The sequence below is a fragment of the Acomys minous genome, assembly GCF_964271855.1.
Source record: "Acomys minous genome assembly, chromosome: 19".
In the NCBI taxonomy this organism is placed as follows: domain Eukaryota; kingdom Metazoa; phylum Chordata; class Mammalia; order Rodentia; family Muridae; genus Acomys; species Acomys minous.
In genome coordinates, this window is record NC_140499.1 from 59809370 (window position 1) to 59828104 (window position 18735).

Below are 18735 nucleotides of genomic sequence, written 5' to 3' on the forward strand. Positions count from 1 at the left end.
CTGGAGAAGGAGTCTCTGTCAACATTCCTCTGACTGTAGAACATTCTGGAAACTTCTTCTGTGAGGCTGACAATGGCCTAGGGGGCACACACTTTTCATCACCTTCGTCACTGGTAAATTTCCTTATGTTCAAGTCAGACTGGGGCCAGTGCTCATGATGGCTGGCCAGGGAAGCGCTTCTCAAAGACAAGTCCCTTGAGCTGATGGCTCCCTAAACCATATGTTTTAAAGTGTCTTCTAACCGGTGCAAGAGAGCGAGGATTTAAAGAGCATCTCGGAATGTACAGCTCGTCAGCCTGCTGGCCTCTTCTCTCTGGCCACAATCTATCTTGACCCTCGGTCCTTCATTGGGCACAGAGACAAGCTTTCTCACAAACAAATGAGCCATTTTCTATTGTCACATCAGTCCCTATTAAGCCTTGGGACTCCTGGTCACAAAGGTTCCTCTCCTCCCCAACACCAAAACATCAGATTCAAGACTCAGAGCCACTCTTCAGGACTCATGCTGGGTATCCTCTGCCCCCAGATGTGACCAAGAACAGAAGTGTTGCCGTGGCCTCTGGGATCACAGGGGGACTGGCTACCATGGCTGCTGGAGTGTTGCTGCTTTATTGCTGGTTCTCTAGAAAATCAGGTGGGTGGCTCCCTAATCGCGCCCTTCCCATCTCTGTCCCCGCATGCTCACACTGACTATGTGGCCATCCCTGAGCTCTCAGAGTTCCTCCTCTTCCATCATATGATCCCTCACCTTTCCATCTGGGTCCCTCGGAAGTCCTGTTTACCAAATAGAAAGCTGCTCCAGCCACACTGAGTGCAACATGCCTGATGGGATGCCATTTTTCTAACCTCAGAAAGGCCAGAGGCTCTCCTCTGTGTGCTCATAAGATTCCCCGAGGAATGAGAAGAGAAAGAGTCTAAGAAACGGAAGCCAAAACAGAAACCAAATAGGATTTGGTAACTTACTGATTATTAAACTGTATAACACTTATATAGATGATAAGTCTATTTTCCTGCCTAAGGCTAGTAAACTATCTACAGTCATTAAAGACCACTGTCTTTTAAAATCTTGGTTAAAGGAGTATGGATTGAAGAGGCTCCTTTCACTTGAGGCCAGTATGAACGTTTCAGTGGTTTTTACCCTACATCCCTTCCGTCAGCATAGCAAAGATTCAGATCTCAGTAACAGAAGCTCCTGGCAGTCTCTATGTGGACCCCATCTAAGCTGCCTCCTTGTCCCCATGAAAGTCCCCTCTTCCTGAAATCCAACACTTTCTTTTACAGGGGGGAAGCCTGCCTTTGATGACTCCAGGTAAGACCTTAGTTGCATTTCTGGAAGTAATGAAAACACCCATAGGACAGAAAAGTTCAATCGGATCTTACTGTCACCAAGACCACAGTTCCTACACATGTTGCTGAGGTGGGTTGTTCCCAATTGATGCTGCCTGTCCCTTGGGATGTTGTAAGCCAATTCCCAGCATCTCCACCTTAGCTACAGAGAGCCAGGCCTCCTTTTCATATCAAGTCGTAATTGTTTTTCATTTGTTAACTCACTTCCTGGTATCCACTGTCCACTTGGTTGTCTAACTGACCACTTTGGCAGGTAACAGGGGAACTGAGGTTCCCTCTGGAGGTTCTTATTCTCATTACTAAAAGAATTTAGAAACAGGCTAAGAAGGAAGCTCAGTAACAATTTTATTACAATTTAAGAAAGGGAAAAAAAAAAACATAGACTAGTTAGATGAAAATCCTGGTGGCACCAATGAGGAAAGATGGAGAAAAAGTCATGATTTTAAATTAAACAGCATGGAATAGAAATAGTTTATTTTTAAAAAGGAAACATCACTCTCAAGAATGGAAGTGGGCTAGTGAGCCAAGCAAGAAAAGAGCCCAAAAATCGGGCAACCATGTGGTACATAATTTTTACAGCACTGTCCCCCTATCCCATTTGTAAGTCTTGGGCTTTATTCTCTTGTTAGATGATGCCAAGGTGAAGAAAGGCTTTCAGTCTTCCTCTGCAAGCTCACTTTTTTCATGTTCACTATAAATGTGCCTTTTTAGTTCCTTTTCTGCTATCATGAACCCATCATATCTTTTTTATCCCCCAAGACAGGGTTTCTCTGTGTAGCCTTGGCTGTCCTGGACTCACTCTATAGACCATGCTGGCCTCAAACTCACAGAGATCCACCTGCCTCTGCCTCCTAAGTGCTTGGATTAAAGGCATGCGCCACCATGCCCAGCCCCATCAATATTGTGAGATGATGTATCTTACTTTGCCTAGAAATCTCTGGGCATGGCTAGCCTAATCAAAATCTGTTGCAGCAACATCCAAGAAGGCAGAGCCACATACCCCACACACCTAGAGGAGTCACTCTGTCACTAAATAGTGTCTATGAAAAAGCTGCCACTATCTTGCATCCCAAGGCCTTATTTTAAGAGTCATCCCACAAGCCATGGGTGGTGGTGGCACACACCTATAACCCCAGCACTGGGAGGCAGAAGCAGGCAGATCTCTCTGAGTTTGAGGTCAACCTGGTCTACAAAGTGAGTCCCGGACAGCCAGGACTACACAGAAAAAAAACCTGCCTGGAAAAAAAACAAAACAAACAAACAAACAAAAGTAATCCCACAGTTCACAGTCACTGTGTCTCCCATAGAGACTGTATCTAAGCCACAGGAGAGTTCCTTGGGGCCCAGATGATCTTTGTTTCTCTGAGACTGGTATCTCTGAGAGGGTCTTGGGCCTGTTTTAAGCCCCGCCTCTTGCCCTTTCTAGTTTAGCGGTGCTAGTAAGCCACTTCACTTTCTAGGACCACCCATTGCTTCCACACAATGAGAACAAAAGAGCAGTAAATAATTTTAAGCACTAGCCCGGTGCCTCTTCCATACCATGAGCCATAAACCTAGAAACAGAAATAATAGTGATTGAAAACGCCTTAGGAGGGGGCATCTTGCCCTTTGTCTCACTTCCTGGGAAACATCAGCGTTTCCATATCTTACAGGAGCCCGTCAGAGTCGGAGCCTCACGAACCCACCTACTACAACGTACCTGTCAGTCTAGAACTGCAGCCAGTACACAGCAACGGTGAGGACGAAGGCCCTCTGGTCTCTGGTTTGGTAGAAACCACGAGATACATATTGGAACAGGCTCAGGAGGAAGATAAAGCCTGGAAGGTTATAATCCAAGCTGGCCAAGGCAGGGGGAAGTAACTGAGAAGAGAGGCAAGTACCCCCATCCTCCCTGAAACGTCACCTTTCTCTTCCTAATTAGACCCTAAAGAAGATGTGATTTACACGGAAGTGCGGAGCACTCACCAGAGACATAACGACGCAGGTAAAAGCTACCATTGCTCAGGCTCCGCCTCCTCAGCAGGTCTGGGCCAGGCCAGCAGGGCCAGGCAGGCTCAGGGCCTCTCTTCACCAGAACGCTAGGACTCCTTAACTTGCACCTGCATTCTTGGGAGTTCATCCAGAACTTCCCCATGCGGTGCTGCCTCCTCCATGCTCTGTGGATGAGCTCAGGATAGCATCCCACAGTCTGCCTCCCCACCCCACCCCCCTAGAGCATCTGTGTTAGCACTTACAAGGTCAAATAGGACGTCACCCCTGCTTCCCTGGTTTGGGCAGGTAAAAGAGAACCGCGCTGATTGGGCAACTGAAATAACAAACATTCGTTACAGTTCAGAAGTCTAAAAGCCCAAGATCAAGGTGCCAGATGGCTGAGTGAAAAAGGAGGACATGTCTGCTCCAAGGTATGGTGGAGGAGACGGTGTAGATATGAGGGAGAGCACAGCCGCAGGCATCCGGGAGGGGCCAAGCCAACGCGGCCAGCAGACTGAACTGGGTCGTGGTTGGGGGGTAGGGGTGGGGAGAGTGAACCAGGACCGGCAGCCAGGGTTTGCTTTGATATGATAGACACCTCAGTTAGCAATTTTTCCTGTGTTTCTTTCTTTCTTCCTTTCTTTCTTTTTTGTTTTGTTTTGTTTGTTTGTTTGTTTGTTTGTTTGAGACAGGGTTTCTCTGTGTCGCCTTGGCTGTCCTAGACTCGCTTTGTAGGCCAGGCTGGCCTTGAACTCACAATGATCCACCTGCCTCCACCTCCCTGAGTGCTGGGATTAAAGGTGTGCACCACCACCACCAGGCTTTTTCTAAATTTCTTTAAGACTTAATGTTCCAGACTTTTCTTTCTTTTTTTTTCTTTCTTTCTTCCTTTCTTTCTTCTTTTCTTTCTTTCTTTCTTTCTTTGTGTAGCCTTGATTGCCCTGGACTCGCTTTGTAGACCAGGTTGGCCTCAAACTCACAGTGATCTGCCTGCCTCTGCCTCCCAAGTGCTGGGATTAAAGGTGTGGACCACCGCCCGCCCAGCTTTTCTTTTTTTTTCTTTTTTTCTTTTTTTCTTTCTTTTTTCCCCTTAATGATAAAGTATGGGAGGCAGAGGCAGGTGGATCTCTGTGAGTTCAAGGCCAGCCTGGTCTACAAAGCGAGTCTAGGATAGCCAAGGCTACACAGAGAAACCCTGTCTCAAAAAACCAAAACCAAACAAACAAACAAACAAATGATAAGGTGTGATGTAATCTCTTCTGTAACTATTTTCTGCTGAAATTAGCGTGTCATTGGAGGGGGAGGGGCCAGAAGGCTGGAATATTGGTCAAAGCCAGAAGGGAGAGAGGAGTGCATGCTGGGGAACATCTGTTTCACTCACTGCCCAGGTACCGAGGGACCATCTGGGGCTAGTGCAGGCCGCTTTAGAACAGTCTGGGATGCAGGTTCCGAGGAAGATCTGCGGCTGGTGCATTGCAGGCAGTTTGGGAGTGTGTGGTCTGCAGTTGACTGGAAACCTGCTGGGACAGATGTAGACAGGGACAAAAGGTAAAGTTAAGAGGGGTTTAGGGAAATTTTTTTAAAGGCGGGTGTACATTTGAAGTTTCCAGGCACATAGTCCTGGTAGGTGGGGGAGAGAAGGAGCCCCAAAACCAGGGATAGGGAGTAGGTGGGAAAATGTAGGCTTTCATTGACAAGAGGACTGACCTGTGACAGGTGATACAAGTCATGATTTCCTGACACTTACAAGAATTTTTGAAGTTTACAAAAGGAAAGGTGTTTTAGAGATAATAGCGTTACCACTGTCTGTAATCTGTACTGACACCCACATTGTAGAGAAAGCAGCAGACACATGCCTTTGAGTCAGAGTGAAAGCTTGGGGACTCAAAGATACGATTCTGGGTTAACACCTTTCCTGTATATATCAGAGGCCTGGCTATATTGATTGGACAGAGGGGCTTTAGCATGACTGAGGAGATTTCTAAGCCTGTACTCAGAAGACAGTTTTGAGCTTGTGACTGTGATAACAGTAGCAGTGTTTTACCAGCGCTAGATTAATAGCTTATCAGAACTCCACTGATAAATGTTAAAATCGTGAACTTTCACAGTCTTCACATAACAATAGCATAGAGAGGGAAAGAAGTGTAAAACTTCTGTCGTTGTTTGAAGTCACTTTCTTATACCTTTACAACTTGCACTTATACACCTTAAATGACTTCCTTAGACCCTCACAACTTGAGCCTTCACATCACCACAACTTACGTTTACATATCCTAAGTTACTTTCTTAGACCCTCATAATTTACATAAACGTTGAACTTTTTCTCTTCATCTGATCATTTACCATGATACACACACGGTTGATTACTGAGAGTAGTCACATAAAGGAACTGTAAAGTTACTTAAAACCTGCTGGGAGTTTCTCTCTATCAGTGTGGTAAAATGCGTCTGTTGTGTCTATCTTTCTCAGACAGAGACCTACTGGCTCGAGAAAAGGGAGGCCTGACGCCTCATTTTACATATGCAATGAACTGATGTGGCAGCAGCAGCATTGCGGGGAGGAGCTGGGAGGCTGCCACTGGTAACATAAAGCTACAGTTAGCCATCAGTGTCACCAGAGACCTGAAAAGGATAAGTTAGCGGGAACTATACTCCAAATGTATGTACGGAGTAAAACGGCACTGGCTCCTAGGCTCCTGTGGTCTCACTGGCTTCAGAGAGGGCAGAAGTCGTAAGTCGTCGGCTGCCACACAGGACAGACCCAGAAAGTCAGAGCTTTTCCTTAGGGGAAATGTGGTGAAATGACCCACTTTGGCAAGGTGGAGCAGAGCAGTCAACCCAACAGTGTCCACAATCTGTGCAGAGCCCTGGTGGCAGGTGGGCATGGGGCAGTTTTCCCAGCGGTGAAGTCCTCTGTGCCCCAGTATCATCTTTAAAGGCCTTCGGGTTCCCTCTGGAGCTTGCAGTTCTGTCTATCATGGAAATAATTTTTTTTCCCATTAAACATTTTAAATGCCATACTCAGCAAATCTCTGAAGAGTTTGAGGGCCATCATCTGTTACGTACACCTGAGTTAAACAAAATTTATTTGTTTTTAGTTACTAGTTTCAGGTTTAACCTTGAAAACATGTCAGACATTAAATAAAGCTGGCCCCATAAACGAATTGCATTTATACTTAACATGACTTAAGAGTATAGTTTTGAGTACATTAGTGCATTTTATCATGTATAAGGTGGCTGAGCATTAACTTGCATGTCTTAATTATCTTTAACAGTTTATAAGTTAGTAGCTTTATAAGATCAGAGTTTTATAACTTTATCTCTGGTGAGTTAAAACTTTGTATTGACGATGTAATTGAAGATCCTTTAGCATCAAAATAAAACTTTAAGCCATAAGTGTAGTCCATAAAGAAACTGGGTGCTTTAGAAAGCCATAAATACAGTTCACACAGAGACTAGAAAACTTTTTTTCTTTCATAGTGCACCATTATAGAATATCACAGTTGCTTGTAAAACTTGGTTTATCCAAATAGCTAAAGCTTAGAAAAGTCAGCAAAGACAAAGAGTCTAGACATAGATCTTCAAGTCGGTTACCTGAATAGACCTTAGAAATGCGTAAACCTTATTTACCAAATATGTTATTTATTATTTAAATGTTCTAGAAGCCTGGTGTTGAGCAGTTGGCAAAGACTTAAGTGGTTAGACATACACTCTTAAATCAGTTTCTGTTAACTTGAGTAGACGTCTATAACCTTAAGAATTTATCATCACACAAAGATCCATCCTAATCCAAGATATTTTGGAGGCCTACTGTTGCCTCCTTAGTCTAAAATGAAGACACAATGATAAACAGAGTGCTCAGTAGGACTGAGAAGTTTTATAATTGTTGCCTTATACCACATGGTCATCTTAAGTAAGATGGTGGTGAAATTACAATGCATGTACTCTTTTTTAACCTTGGTTAAGATGGCTGCCAGCCTTGTGGCTGCTATTTTAAAAACATCTATTTTCTAGTAGATCTATTTTTTTAAACAAGAGTTGAATCTAAATTACATATATAGAATATTCTAAACAAGAGTTGAGTCACATATGTAGTATGTTGCATTGAGATTATGCAGGTATAGATTTTTTTTTTTTTTTAGCTATAAGCCCTTCTGTTACAAGTGTTAAGCTAAATTTTTGTTAGCGATTTTTAATCATCCCAATGAACTTAAAAATCCTGAGATAGTTTACAGTATAGTCTTAAGAGTCTTTTTTGTTGGGGGGGGGCGTTGTTTTGTTTTGTTGTTATTGTTTGTTTTAGGGTTTGTTTGCTTTGTTTTGAGAAAAAGAGAAATTGTAGAGATAAAGGTTAAGAGTGGGGGAAAAAAAACCTTTAGAGATACCTTTGGAAGTGTAGAGCAAAGAAAGGTTTTTCGGCCGAGCGTGGTGGCTCATTCCTTTAATCCCAGCACTCGGGAGGCAGATGCAGGCGGATTTCTGAGTTCGAGGCCAGCCTAGTCTACAAAGTGAGTCCAGGATAGCCAAGGCTAACACAGAGAGACCCTGTCTCGAAAAACAGAAAGAAAGAAAGAAAGAAAGAAAGAAAGAAAGAAAGAAAGAAAGAAAGAAAGGTTTTTCTTTGTTTGGTTGGTTTGGTTTTTGGTTTTGGTCAGGGGGCGGGTGTCTGGTTGGTTGTTTGGTTTGGTTTGGTTTGGTTTGGTGCAGTAGTAGAAGCCGTTACCATAGGAGAGAATTTAAAACAAGCATGCCATCTTTAGCCAGTGACTGAGTGGCGCTGAGGCCAAGTTCCAGTAAGACTTTAATGAAATCTCTGAGTCTGGGGAGGATAAAAGAAAGGAGGGTTTAAGGAAACTGTGGAACTTCCAGGAGAGACTGAGAGACTGAAGGCACAGGGTCTTGAGGAAGAAGCTGCAGAGCTTCAGCCCCTAGAGAGAGAGACAAGAAAGCTCCAGGAAGGAGCCGGGAGCAAGTCAAAGAGGCAAGGGAAGGGTCCAGGCCCAGGCTGGCTTAAGGAAACTCGGCAACTGCAGCTTCCTGGGAGAGACAAGGAAAGAGCTGAGAACAAAGCGAGCAGAGGAAGTTTACCTGTCCTGGTCTGGGGCATCCCCAAGTGAACTGAGAGACTTGTCCGGAGGGAAATGTCCCAAATCACAGAGGAGAGGCGTCTCTTTCCACTTGCTAGGGGCCCAGCAGAGGAGAAGAGCATCCTGTCACACTAGTGTGGCTTTTGTAGTAATAGTAGACAAAGCAGGCAGCTCTGGAGTGACACCCACTTGAGGAAATGAGAACACAGCTGAAAAGCTGAAAGGGAGAGGCTTGGGGGGGGGGGAAAGGGAGGGGGAAGTGTCTGCTGTTTAGTAGAGAGACTCCTACATGGGTGTAACCGCCCAGAGAGATGAAGAGATATGCCCAGGTAGGATGTAGTAGTCTCCAGGAGCCAGAATGTCCCAGGCACGGGGTGGGGGGGGGGGGTGGGGTAGCAGAGGGAGGGATGGGGGCGGGAACTGGAAGTGGGCTCCAGGAGCCAGAATACCCGGGCGCACGGGCACGAAGCGGGCTGCAGGAGCCAGAGAGCTATTTCAGGCAGGCAAAGGTCTCGGAGCTTAAGGACTCATGTACTCATGTGAACGTAGTAATGCGCACGATTGCACACGGCTGTTAAGGATTCCTTCCCCATGCGAAGGAGCCACAATCTGAAGGACCACATTCTCTGCCTGGACCGCCTGCTCAGAGTTCAGATCTCAGGGGCATCACTCCAGGCACCATGCTGTCTTGTGGGGCTGTGGTGAGGGTTGACCTGAGGACACCCGCCGATGTGGAAATGGTGCTCAGCAGGAAGTGTGGCACAGGGGAGTGTTGCAATGGCTGCCTGCTGGAACACGCAGAAATCTTCTCCGCTCCTACAGGGAGTGAGCCTGGCTTTCTTCCTGACAGGACAGGGAGAGGGGGACCAAGCCCTTTAGCAGACGTCTGCTTTATAAAAAGTGCTGTGTGGGATTATCCACCGGGTTTCCTGTTCTGGATTTCCAATTTTTTATATGAAATCAAACCAACTGTTTGTGTCTCACTTTTCTCCTATGATACATATGAGACCACTTAGCTCGCAATGCTTACCTGCTAGGTAAGCATCATTGTGTCTATTTTGTAGATGATAAAACTGAGACATAGAGACCTTAAATTATTGGCCTGAGGCCATCTAACTAGTAAATCACCATAAAGAATGTTTCCAGGGTCAAATTCAGTATAGTTTCCGGAGGCCTTGTTGCCCAGGCAACGTAACCATAATACATGCTGAGCAGTTTTCACGTGCTGGGTTCATTTCTAAGGCCTATATGTAAATACCTATTTTTCTCCCTTAAAACTATACCTGTGTGTATGACTACAGCATATATAAAGACGGCAAAAGAGAACCAAGATACTGTCCATACGAGGAAGATGACAAGCACTACACAGATACACACACAGCATACGCGTACCTGCATATGAACACACATAGCATACGCGTGCCTGCATGTGAACACACACACATCTTCGCAGTAATTCTACAAGCAGGGAGTAACATGGCTCCCATCATACAGATAAGAAATGGAGGCCAGAGAAGCTGAGGGATCTGGCCCCCCCACCTCCCCGCCACAGTGGTGGCAAGGCAGACCCAGGGCCCAGGCCCAGGACCGCTGCCTCGCCACTGTGTGTGGCACGGACCTGAGCTCAAACAACTAACAGGATAGAAGGCAAGTTTCCTTCCCTTGGCAGCCCTTGGCAACATGGTGAAGTGTTGTTGGGGAGGCCAGGGAGAGGATGGGGCAGGGGACACTCACTCTACAGGACACGGAGACCTCCAGGCAGCGCTCACATTTTAATTCTCCTTTTCTTCCCACAACAGCCTCTGAACTTGGGGTCCCCACAAATACGGTGAGTCTTCTGACACCGGTGGCTTCCCTTGGGGGCCTGCCAGCCCTGCCCTTACCCTAATGCTTTTGTTTGTTTGTTTGTTTGTTCAGGAATCTCTTGCCATCTACTCTCAGGTGAAGCTCCCAAGCACCCCAGCCCCCACGCACCAGAAGTCGGTCTCCTCGGCACCTCACAGATGACTACACAGATCTCCCAGCTCCTGACTCATCTGGTGCTCCCCCAGCATTCTCTGTGGGAGAGAGGGTGCACTGCAGTGAGACTTTTGTCACCCAGCACTCTTTACGCCAAGTGGCCAGGACTCAGGACCCTACTGGGCTCCTATCTGTTACTAGGATAAGCACCGCACTTGCAGGAATTTCTTTAAACCTAACTCTTTGCCTAGGAAATGTCCTATCTCCTGGCTTCCTCCGTGAGCGTCCGTTTGGGTGGCTGTCGCCGCCCTTCAGTTAGGACTGTTCTCCTGTGGCTGGAAGCCCTGCTCTCAGGGTGGTGGCCCTGTGTGCTGCTCCCCCAAATGGGAGGCACACGCTCTTCGGACAATGGACTCATGAGGATCTCCTTACAGCACAGCTACATTTCACACTCGTAGTGCCTGGAACTCAAGGTCAGCACCTGGCATCAGCGTAACTCCCATCCTGCTCGAGACCTAGCCACTCAAGTTAAGTGAACAACCCACACACCCCAGGTCTTTCCTAAGCTGAGAAGAGGAACCCCACAAAGTCAAGATCTGGAGCACCAAGGACAACAAAGTGCGCGTCTTGAACTGTAGAAAGTATTGTGTAAATGCAAATGTACAATAAGGAAAAATCCTACATGCCTCCTAGGAAACTCAGAAACCCCCTGCCCCCTCCCCAGAGTGAGAATGAGGAAAGGCCTGGGTGGGAAATCCTGCTCACCAAGAGTTAGGGGCTTCACATCTCTATGTTCTCATGATCACCAGAGCACTACGGACATGCATGTCTGGGCCTGCGTAGAGCCTGAGATGACGGATCTCTAAGAAGCTTCCAGAAGGTATTGATCCTATCGTCCATGGATCATACTGAGCGTTGAGGCCCCGTAGGTCTTGGCAGAGACAAGTGAAGCAGATCTGGCTACCCTTTGCCAAACTCCAGAGGGATGTTCATGGGGATCACACCCAGTGTCTGAGCCATCTTTTGACCAAAACCACTGTGGAGGTTTAAATAAGAAAGGCCCCCATAGGTTCATATATTGGAATGTGTGGTCATCAAGTAGTGGCAGTATTCGAGAGGGATTAGAAAGTGTGGCCTTATAGGACAAATTGTGGGTTTTGGGGTTTCAAAAGCTCAAGGCAGACCCAGTGAATCCCATTGGATGTAGGACTCTCAGCTCCTTCTCTAGCACCATGTCTGCCTGCATGTTGCCATGCTCCCTGCCATGTTGATAATGGACTAAACCTCTGAACTGTAAGCCAGCCCCAATTAAACGCTTTCTTTCATAACAGTTGCTGTGGTCGTGGTATGTCTTGACAGCAATAGAAGAAACCCCAACATAGGCAAGCACCCTCAAAGAACCCTGAGACATCTTGGGTTCTGCCAACAAGCCTGACAGGGAAAGGAGACCAGCGCCATCTTTGTTTTTCCTCAGGCCTCATACTCTGTGAACAGTTTGTGAGGGAATATGCCCTCTCCACTCAGAGAGCTCTCTCCACTCCTGAGGTGGTGTTTGTCTTTCACCTTGCCTGTCACACCTTCTTTTGATCTCTAAGCCTGTTTTATCCATTGCTCTCTAGAGAAACAGAACCCCAAAAATGTGAGTTTGTGGGAGAAGAGGAGAAGACGGGGAGATGGGAAGGAAGGTGTGAGGTCCATGCTCCAATTCCAGGGAAAGAGGAGAGGGTCAGAGTAGCCCGCGGTGTTAAAAAGATTTTGAGGAAATGTAGGTAGATAGAACACATTATTCGCTTCAGACAAAGGCTGCTGGGCAGGCAGCTACCCACAGGCACCCGGGTATGAGCAGGCACACATGGGCTGCGCGCACGTGCACACACACACACACACACACACACACACACACACACACACGGGGGCATGCAGGACTTGCGGTGGCAAGCACACAGCTTACCAACAAACATATAAGCTTGCTGTCAAAGCTGGAAGCTGAGGTCTCCGGTCTCTGACCACAAGGCCATTTTAAGACAGACTCCATACAAAAGTGGTGCTCTGACCTGAACATGACAGATTACATCACTGTTTTGCTTGTGGAATTCCCAGAATGCCCAGTGTCGGCCATGTTTTGTCTGACTCACACCATATGTCCACATCACCACCGCGTTTTCTAAAGAGAAGCCAAGGGCCCCTGTTCCCAACAAAAGGTGGAGGAAAGAAGGAGAAAGAAGCCTGTGGAGATAGGCAAGTCACAGGATCTATAGTCAGCAAATTAAAGCTCTAGAAGAGCCATTTTTCAGTGTCAATTTGAAGTCAGAAGGCTTCAAGTGTCTAATTCAAGCAGTCAACCAGAGGAGCTCCTCCCTGCCCCGGGAAGGTAAGCCCTTTCGTGATTAAGCCTTCAGCTTAGAGGGTGTGTGCTGATGCAATATGCCGAGACCATCTCTTGCATTCTAAAAGACTGGAACTTTTCCTGGACCTCACAACCAGTTCATAATAAACCTTGAAGCCACTTGAGACTTAATACTGTTATACTGCTGTGTACTCAAACTGTTTAACCTGCCTTTAAGAGAGCAATGTAACAATCAACCTTATTTCCTCCGATTAACCACGTAATACACTTTTACAAGCTAAGCTGATGCATAGCTGTGATCTTATGTTATGTACTCTTCCATATCCCTGGTCCAGAGTAATGCATGTGTATCATTTGCTGAAAGCAGCAAATACGGAAACTGAAAGCAACTTCCATAAAGGCTAAATGCAATAATCTGTGGATTATTGACTGATGAACAGTGATGTTTGTTATACGGGTCAGCTAGGATCATTTGCAGCCAGTGACTTAATCCCTTGTGGAAATCTGTTTAAAAGTTTTGTAAAGTACCCCCACTCCTTCTCCCATAGGATGCTTTCTATGTCATTAAATAAATAAAAAGTGAAGCCAGGTGGTGGTGGCACATTCCTTTAATCCCAGCACTCAGGAGGCAGAGGCAGGTGAATTGCTGAGAGTTCCAGGCCAGCCTGGTCTACAAAGCAAGTCCAGGACAGGCAGGGCTAACACAGACAGACCCTGTCTCAAAAAAAAAAAAAAAAAGTGAAGCTATTTCTTATTTCTTAAGGACAGATAGACAGCACCCTTATATAGAAGTACACAGTTCACACAACAGACAAACAGGGACAGACGCACAGAGACACAGGGACAAAGAGCTTCATAAGACATGATCAGGCAGGCACAGATTCAGACTCGACAGGCCTAGGATGGAAGACACGGGCGGCACCAAGTAGAGATTTCAGATATGAACTCATTCTTGCTTAAAAGACTGTGGGGGGGGGGGGGCCGTGGCGGGGGGGGGGTGGTGGTGTTACTTTTATTTCTTAATGTGATACTGGTGTATTGTTGGTGACTTAGAGCTAATCCCTGATGGATGTCATCTGAGTAAAATGGGGATCGCTCACAGTAGGAAGGAAGTCACTTTATTCTGTTAATTTACATCTTAATTTAATCCAGATCTGCTTTCACAGAAATGCCTAGAATAATGTTTGGTCAAGTGTCCGTCAACCTACCACACAATTAACCATCATGACTGTGAGGCGGGAGCTTCTGGGGTTCTCAATGTTGTAGTTCAAACAAACAAACAAACAAACAAACAAAACAGGCCCGTTGAGATAATTTGGTAATTAAAAGCACTTGCTGCCAAGCCCGATGGAGTCAGTTCAGCCCCAAGACATACATGGTAGAAGAAGAGAAGCAAGCTCCACAAGACTGACCTCCATGGCACACATACACGTGCTAAATAAGTCAATGAAAAAAAATCGATAAATATAATTTTTTTAAATTCTTTCATCATTCTTTGTCAATGCAAGCAAATTTAAGCAATTTACTAAAGCCCAAACTCAATTCAACAACTTTTGCTTTGGCAATTTCTTCCTTCCACATGTAGTGAGCCCTGACTTATCCTAATTCTTCCTGTTGGTAGTAGTGGCCTTTACCCAAACCTGGTTTCCAGGACCCCTCTAAGCCCTGCAGCCCACCAATTTTCCCCAAAACTCTCAGCAGGTATTTCTGTAAGAATTCTTGAGATTTGTGAGCTGCCTACTTTCATGTCTCTATTTTTTTCCCCCAGAAAAGATGATCTATATTGAAAGCAAGAGGCATTAATAGACAAGCAAAAACAACCAGGACTTCAAAATCAGGGTCAAGGTGTACTGGTTACTTTCGCTGCCATGACCAGACAACTTATAGAAGTGCAGTTGGGCCTGTAGTTGGTTCCATAGATGAGAGTCCATCACGAGGAGGAATCGTGGCAGCAGGAGGTGAGCACAGCAGGAAGAGCCGAAAGCTGAGAGCTCGTCTTTCTCATATTACTGCACCCCTGTTTGCAATCCAGCCAGCTTCAGATGAGCCCCGACCTCCACCACATCCTCTCCAGCATTTTGTTGTGGTTGTTGTTGTTGGCGGCGGCGGTGGTGGTTGTGGTGGTTTATTATCTTTGCCATTCTAACTGAGGTAAGATACTATCTCAAAGTCATTTAATTTGCATTTCCCTAATTACTATGGAAGATGAGATTTTCCTTAGGTATTTCTTAGCCATTTTTTTCTTCTTCTTCTTCTGAGAACTCTCTATTCAGTTCTCTTGTACATTCCTGCAGTGGTTGCATTTGCTGCTACTGCTTTTTAATCTTTCTTTTTGAGTTCTTTGTATATCCTGGATAGTACTTTTCTCTCGGATGCATAGCTCACAAAGATTCTCTGCCATTTTGTGGGCTTCCTCCTCACTCCGTTGATGGTTTCATTAGCAGTGCAGAAGCGTTTCGCTTTTATGAAGCCCCAGTTGTCAATTGTTGGCCATACTTCTTGAGTAAACGGATTCCTATTCAGGAAGGTCTTTCCTACACCTGTGTCATGTGTGGTACACCTATGCCTTTTTTCTCTTATCAGTTTCAGCGTTTCTAGCAGGTTCCATGTTTAGGTCTTTGATCCACTTGGAGTTAGTTTTGTGCAAGGTGATAGATATGATTCTAATTTCCTTTTTCTGCATATGGACATCCAGTTTCCCCAGCAGCATTTGTTGAAGATTCTTTCTTTCTCCAGCTCCTTGTTTGGGTGTCTTTTTCAAATATGAAGTGGCTAAAGATATGTGCATTCATGTTTGGGTCTTCAGTTTTTCTCCATTGGCCTATATGTCTGTTTTGTGATAATGACACATTGATTTATTACTGTGGCTCTGTAATACATCTTAAGACCTGGAATGGTGATACCGCCAGCATTGTTATTTTTTATCAAGATTGTTTTGGCTATTGGAGGATCTTTGCAATTCCATATGAATCTTAGGACAAATTTTTTCTATTAATGTGAATACTGGGATGGAGATTTTGATTGGGTTTATATGGGTTTATATTGAGTCTATAAATAGCTTTTGGTAGAATGGTCATTTTCACATGTTAATTCTGCCACTCCCTGAGTATGGGACATCTTTCCATTTCTAGTGTCTTTCTTGCCTCTTTCTTCAGGAGCTTAAAGTTTTCAATGTAGAAGTCCTTCCCTTCCTTGGCTAGGTTTATTCCTAGATATTTTATTTCCTTTGAGCTAGTGTGAGTTGAAGTGTGTCCATGATCTCCTTCTCTGTAGGTTTATATATTGCTATACATAAAAGCTATTGGCTTGTGCAAGCTGATTCCGTGTGCTGCCACATTGCTCAATTGGTTATTGCTTCTATAAGCTTTCTGTTAGAATGTTTGGGATCTCTAATGCATACTTCCATGTCATTTGCAAGTAGAGAATATATGGCTTCTTTGCAATTGTATCCTTTTAATTTCCTTCTCTTGCCTTATCACTCTCTCTCATACTTCTAGCACTAGTGTTGAAAGGCAATGGGGACAGTAGACATGCCTGTCTCGTTCCTCACTTCAGTGAGATTGCTTCAAGCTTTTCTCCATTTAGTACAGTGGTTCTCAACCTGTGGGTTGCAAACCTGGCCCTGTTACCAGGCAACATACCAGGTCCAGCCACTTACCCCCCAAAAAAACCAACAAAAGTTAGGTGAGAGGCAGGAAAGGAGTTAACCAAAACAGCTATTTGCAGAAGGCACAAAACACTGCAGCCCACCTTCACGGTCCTGGCATGAGTTTTAACCTTAAAGAGAGGAAGAACTGAGGCAGGGAGAATCAGCCATCTTGGTCAAAGTGTCTTCTGTCTCCGGTTCTCTTAAGGTCTCATTCAGCAGTGTGGCCCAAAGAAACCCCTATTGCTTTAGGGAGCAGTCTTGTTCCCTGCGAGACGACTGCTTCTGTTTGGGCAGATTCCTTGTGGGGTTATCTGCTTGTAGGTTCTGCTGTGTCTGGAATCCAAGATAAACAAAGATTTAGGCTCTTAATGAGGGTGGGAAACAGAGTGTTGTAGAGGTTGATGGCAAGATCCTTTTATTACTCGCATCTTTGTTCCTTTGATTACTCTCATCTTTGTTCCTTTGGTATTGAAGGGGGCTGAGATAAGTATCACTGGTTTTTGTGGGGGTTTTTTGAGACAGTTTTTGTTTTGTTGTGTTGTGTTGTGGTTTTTGTTTGTTTGTTTGTTTTGTTTTGTTTTTGAGACAGTTTCAAGTCTTCTGACTGGTGATTCCCCAGCCTCAGCCTCCCATGCCTAGACTTAAAGATACATCACAGGTCTGCTCAGATGCTCCTCGGGCAATCAGCGTGCCTCTCTGCAGAGTCAAGCATGGAGTGTGGCCCAAAGTTTGAAGCAAAGGGGGAAAGACCAGTGCAATTTGAAGGCAAGAATGGCAGGCTTCCACTCCGCCTTGAGCCACCTTACAGGTCCGAAAAGGAGTCCGTGCTTCTCAGCAAGAGCAATCTCTAAGACCCTGTTTAATATATTCCTCCAGATAAATAGCATTCCAGATGGGACACGCTCTATTTCATCACAAAAGCTATCTATTTAAAATGAGGCTGTTCACTGTTCACGCAAAAATCCTACTTCACAAGTGTGCTCTATCCAGTCCACTAAACTGCATGGAGCTCACTGGAAGTTCATAATTGACTGGGGTTCTTTTTAATACAACAGCCGAAACCTTCACTGCCATTCAGTTCATGAGATCTTATTATTTTGTTTCCTTTTTTTTTTTTTTTTTTTAATTTTCACACAAGAATATATTGTATGTTAGGCGTTTTTCCCCACCCCATCCCCTGACTAAGTGCTTCTCTCTCTTGGCAGTCCCCTTTGTTCCCCCAGACAGTTTCATTTCCCCTTTCACACCACATAGACATAATTTATGCATCTACATAAGATCTAGGGCTCACATATAAACAAAATCACCAATTTGCCTGAGGAAAGTTTAATACACTTTGTGTGAATATCTTCAGTCATAGTCATTGCCCAGCAAATGACCTAACTTTGTTATTCTTTTTGGCTAGAAAAAAACCCATTACGTATAGACACTGCATTTTTATTTATCTCTTCACCTGTTGTTGGACACCTAGTTTGGTCCATAACTTAGCTATGGTGACGAGTGCTGCAAGAAACACTAATGGCAAGTATCTCCAGGTTACGTTCACTTGGAGGCCTTCTGGAAAATTCCCAGGAGTGGTATAGCTGAATCACATACAAGAACTATCTCCAGTTTTTTGAGAACCCTCTATACTGAGTAGCAGCTGGACCAGTTTCTGGTCCAGCCAGCAGTGTATAAGGGTTCCCTGTTGTTCACATCCTCACCAGAACATGATTTTCATCTTTTTTTTAAATGTATATAGTTATTTTATTTGCATGTAAACGTACCATGGGGGTGTGTGAAGTGCCCACAGACACCAGAAAAAGACATTAGATCCTCTGGAACTGGAGTTACAAATGGTTGTGATAATTGAACCTGAGTCCTTTACAAGAGCAACAAGTTTCCTTTACAGCTTAGCCATCTCTTTCAGCCTTGTTATCTGTCATCTTAATGGCTGACTTTCTCTCTAGGGTGAGACTGACTCTGGGGAGTCATGATTTGCATATCTCTGATTCTTAGAGGGGTTGAACGGTTTTGAATGTTTATTGGCCATTTGCATTTCTTCTTTTGAGAACTGTCTCGTATCATTTTATTAGGCCATTTTTTTTTTTCACGGGGTTGTGGTCTTTTTCTAGGCTCTTAAGTGTGACATGCTGTTGAGCATGTGGCTCAGGGATAGACACTTGATCAAATGCTTAACACAACTGTGTGGTATTTGCATAGTATCTTTTAATTCTAGAAACAGCTTGACCTTTTATAAAACAAGGGTTTCATTTAGTTTCCCGGATCTTAATGATGAGAATCTTAGCCCACTGAGGGTTGGAAACTCCTCCCATACAACAGTCACATTTGTTTCCTTGAGCCTGCATCTTACTCCACAATAGACACGCTCTTAAA

General features: G+C 45.0%; 1 protein-coding gene and 1 long non-coding RNA gene across 2 annotated transcripts in view; one reads left to right on the plus strand and one right to left on the minus strand.

Moving 5' to 3' along the window:
* Positions 1 to 10549, plus strand: part of LOC311589762 (Fc receptor-like protein 5) — a 28411-nt gene extending 17862 nt beyond the window's left edge. Inside the window, exons 9-14 of the mRNA XM_084768412.1 lie at positions 527 to 634; positions 1282 to 1309; positions 3000 to 3082; positions 3269 to 3331; positions 10204 to 10232; positions 10322 to 10549. Of these exons, the coding sequence (XP_084624538.1) occupies positions 527 to 634; positions 1282 to 1309; positions 3000 to 3082; positions 3269 to 3331; positions 10204 to 10232; positions 10322 to 10411 (401 nt within the window). The 3' untranslated portion in view covers positions 10412 to 10549. The remainder of the gene's footprint in view (positions 1 to 526; positions 635 to 1281; positions 1310 to 2999; positions 3083 to 3268; positions 3332 to 10203; positions 10233 to 10321) is intronic.
* LOC311589771 overlaps positions 1 to 18735 on the minus strand; it is a 265612-nt gene that overhangs the window by 101148 nt on the left and 145729 nt on the right. The gene's annotated exons all lie outside the window — the stretch shown is intronic.